Raw genomic sequence first — 3,572 nt, forward strand, 5'->3', positions numbered from 1 at the left:
AACAACAATCATTCTTTTGTTTGTGCAAAGAGAACGCTCTTTCATCTCATCCAAACGAGAAAATAAAACAAAGACGGTAGAATGAATGCTTATTTCCTCATTTGAAGGTTAAAAGCATACACAAGCATAGATACTTTCACTCAAAGACGCAAAATTCCCATGTTGGGTTATTTGGGTTTGCCCAGTTTTGTCATAGAGAGAATGCTTAACCTTGCATCTGGGTCTGCACTAAGTTGGAAATATTTGATACCTTAAAACAAACTAGCTATTTATTTGTTGTGCATGTTTTTCTTCACACTAGTAGAAACCAGAAATAGAAGTACAAAGAACACAACGACTACTACAAAATGAAACAAGAAGATAGCAATCCAAACACAGTTGAAGCAAATAAAACAAACCAAAAACAGTACTCCTTGTCAAAGCTTAGAAACATAGGTTGAAAAATACCATCAATGAACATAAAAATAAAGCAGAACAAACCGGGGGATTGGAAAACCTGAATATTTTCACCCCAGATTTTCTTCATTCCCACGGCATACTGAGTGAGCCATTGAAATCAAAGCATCCAAAGTCCAAACTCATCTTGAACTCTCTCGCAGCTGAGAATCCATTCCAATGCTGATCTTTTACTTGCTGTTCACTGTCAAACATCTTCAAAGACAACCATCGAACGCTAAGTAGCAAAACAACAAAACAATAGAGAATAAAAATTAAAAGTAAAAATAATAGAAAGAGGGAGGAAATCAATTGAGATTTCAACAATTTTGCATTGACGGCGTTACCTAAAGAAAAGTTTGGAACTATTGACGTCTTTGCTTTCCGTCAATGGCGAGAATCGGAGGAAGCAGAGGACGGCTTGTCAGATACGCCGTCGTGCTCCTCCGCACCCTGAATTCGTGCTGGTATGCGGAAGCCAGAGAAGCTACCGGAAGAAGAGCCGGCAAACCCAATAGAAGCTTGATGGATCGCGGCCGGTGAAAGATAGTGGTGGTGATCCACAGTCATGGCAGCCGTGGCGATCGAAGAAGGATCTATCCAAGCACGAAACGAAGGGGTGTTACTGGACTGAAGGGGTCCCCTCTGAGGAAAAAACTGGCCATGGCCAAACATCGCAGGAGACGGCACAGCCGCCGTCGCCGACGAGTTGAAGATGAATCCACTGGCATGGCCACTGCTACTAGCATCTGCAGCGGCATTATTCCAAGCCACCATTCTCTGCAATCGTCCATGCTCCTGTTCCTCTTGGTGGTGCTGCTGTTCAGACCATCCGGAAGAACCGCCGTCGAACGCTAGTGCGGTGGTTCCGGCGAAGAGCACTTGCTCGTGAACATGCTGTTGGTGTGGCGGCTGCTGCTGCTGTTGTTGGTGGTGCTGAAGAAGAATCGATGGGTCCTGGAAAGACTGCAGCGAGAGCCGCAGATCTTGCTGTTGGTGATGGTGATGGTGATGGTGGTGGTTGTGGTTGCTTCCGCCGCTAGTTGTACGCGAAAGCAAATCCGGCGGTGGAGGATAGTTATGAAAGGACGACGTCGTTGTTGCAACCTCCCCCGGCCCCACCATCGGAAAGAAAGACTTAATGGTATCAGCTATATCAGTGTCCAAAGTCGGCGGAAAGAAACCAGAACCGCCACTGTTGTATTTGCCACTACTACCGTTATCGTCGTTCAAATGTTGCGGTTGAAATTCCGAGATTCTTCCACTGCCACCAACCAGTGCGGTAGCCTTTCGGCTACCAGAAGCTTCCATAGCGTCGTCCACCGTGGTCGATTGGCGGTGGACGATTTGATTCAGCTGTTGGTTTTCCTCCTCCTCCCGGAGCTTCTGCTGCTGAACAGCAACATTTGAGTTCGAGGCCGCGGCGGCGGCGGCGGCGACGGTCGTGGTAGTGGCAGTTGGTTTCCATGCGGGGAGCTCCGCGAGCTCGTCGATGGCGGCCTTTGCTTTCTTGATGAGCCAGTCGACGGCCTTGCTTGGGCGGTCGTAGCCGAGTCGGTCCTGAACGTCGTAGAACTGGATGGCGGTGTGTGCGGAGAGTCGCACACGGCGGTCCCTCGGGCCCTTGGCTGTGCAGACCTTGCTGTGTCGGTCCTTCCGGCCGGTGGACCGCACAATGTGGCCTCCTTGGACCTCCACAATTTCTCCCCCTCCTCCTCCTCCTCCTCCGGCCACGGCCCTCATCCCAAGTCTTGACGATGTTGGACGGTGGTGCTGTGTTTCTCCCATTTTTCTTGCATATTCGATGGGAGTGGGAGTGGGAGTGGGAGTAGGAGTGGGAGTCTGTGATGGTGATGATGATGACGCTGTAGGAAGAAGAGGTGGATGAAGAAAAGAACGTTTTCTTGGTGGTTGCAGTGGGTTTAGAAGGTCGGTGTCTATGCTTATGTAAGAAGGTGGTGGTGGTTGTTGTGGTTGGAGATATTGGAATTGGAGATGAAAATTCGGGTCTTGGTGGTGGTGAGAAGGAGAATCTTGCTCCTCTTCTTCTTCTTCTTCTTCTCCTTCGTCCTCTTCTACATGACTTGGATTTATTCCCGGGTTTTGATGATGATGAGGATGATATTGTTGATGATGATGATGTTGGTGCTGATGCTGTTGCTGACGATGGTTCCTGTAAGGATCCAGACTCAGAACCTTGTGGTTGCTGCTGCTGTTGTTGTTGCTTTGCTTTTCCTCTTCCAGCTTTTAATGGAGCAGTACACTTTTTCTTAGTGGGTTTTTGATTCTCTACAGTCCAGGCTTTGCTTCTTCCTACCCTCTTCTTCCTCTTGTTGTTGTTGTTGCTTGTGCAACTGCCACCGCTGGTTCTGCTCCTTCTGCTTCTGGCAAAAGTCCCTGCCATCCAATTTCCCTAGTTCCATTACCACAAAACCAAAAAGTCCCACACCCACCGTAAAAACTGAACTAGAACAAGAATGTTGTTGTTGTTAAACCAACTCTATCTTCAGCCTAACCCATCTCTTTCCTTACTTTCTTCTCTCTTTTCCCTCTCTATCTCTCTCTCTCTCTTTCTTTTTCTTTCCCTCTCCCTTGGACACCACACTTTTTGCCTTTTTACTAATAGAGGACCTTAATGCACTACAACATAACCAAACTAGTTAAATGGATTGAGGGTTGGTTGGTTAATAACCCACTTGGCCAAACAAACCTTTAGGGATGCACCAAAGTGGAAGAGGTGTCCTCTTGGAAAAATTCCAGCAAAATTTCCATATCTCAACACACAGACAGAAAGAAAGAGAGATAAAAGAGTAAATTAAGGCTATAGGGAAGAGGAATTCATTCTGGCCCTATAAGGGGGAGCCCCTTTGATGATGATGATGGCAGTGGTAAGGAAGGGGTGGCAGTGTTTGGTCAGAATGGTGGTGTTAAAGATCTCTGTGATTTTTCATCACTGCGCCTTTCTGCTGCTGTTCTTGTACTACCTACACAAATAACACACATAATACCAACAACCCATCCAAAACTCATTCAATCACCCAAAATAAACAATTAAAATATTTTCTAAAAAAAAAAAAACTTGCCTCTTTGTGGCTCCTTTCAACTTTCACCATTTTCACCATTCTCCCTCTTTCCAT

At 46.6% G+C, this 3,572-nt stretch overlaps 1 protein-coding gene across 2 annotated transcripts; it reads right to left on the bottom strand.

The window, feature by feature from the left end:
- LOC107630075 (transcription factor TCP3) lies at positions 243 to 3,541 on the bottom strand. 2 transcript variants are annotated; one of them, XM_016333106.2, is made up of 2 exons: positions 783 to 3,541; positions 243 to 673 (listed from the first exon to the last, which is right to left on the bottom strand). In XM_016333106.2, exon 1 carries the CDS (start codon positions 2,221 to 2,223, stop codon positions 823 to 825), a length of 1,401 nt encoding a protein of 466 aa, XP_016188592.1. In that variant the 5' UTR covers positions 2,224 to 3,541; the 3' UTR covers positions 243 to 673; positions 783 to 822. The 2 variants fall into 2 exon arrangements, with proteins under 2 accessions (XP_016188592.1, XP_016188594.1); XM_016333108.2 differs by having other exon boundaries at positions 244 to 651.

This window comes from Arachis ipaensis, chromosome B03 (genome assembly GCF_000816755.2).
Source record: "Arachis ipaensis cultivar K30076 chromosome B03, Araip1.1, whole genome shotgun sequence".
NCBI lineage: Eukaryota > Viridiplantae > Streptophyta > Magnoliopsida > Fabales > Fabaceae > Arachis > Arachis ipaensis.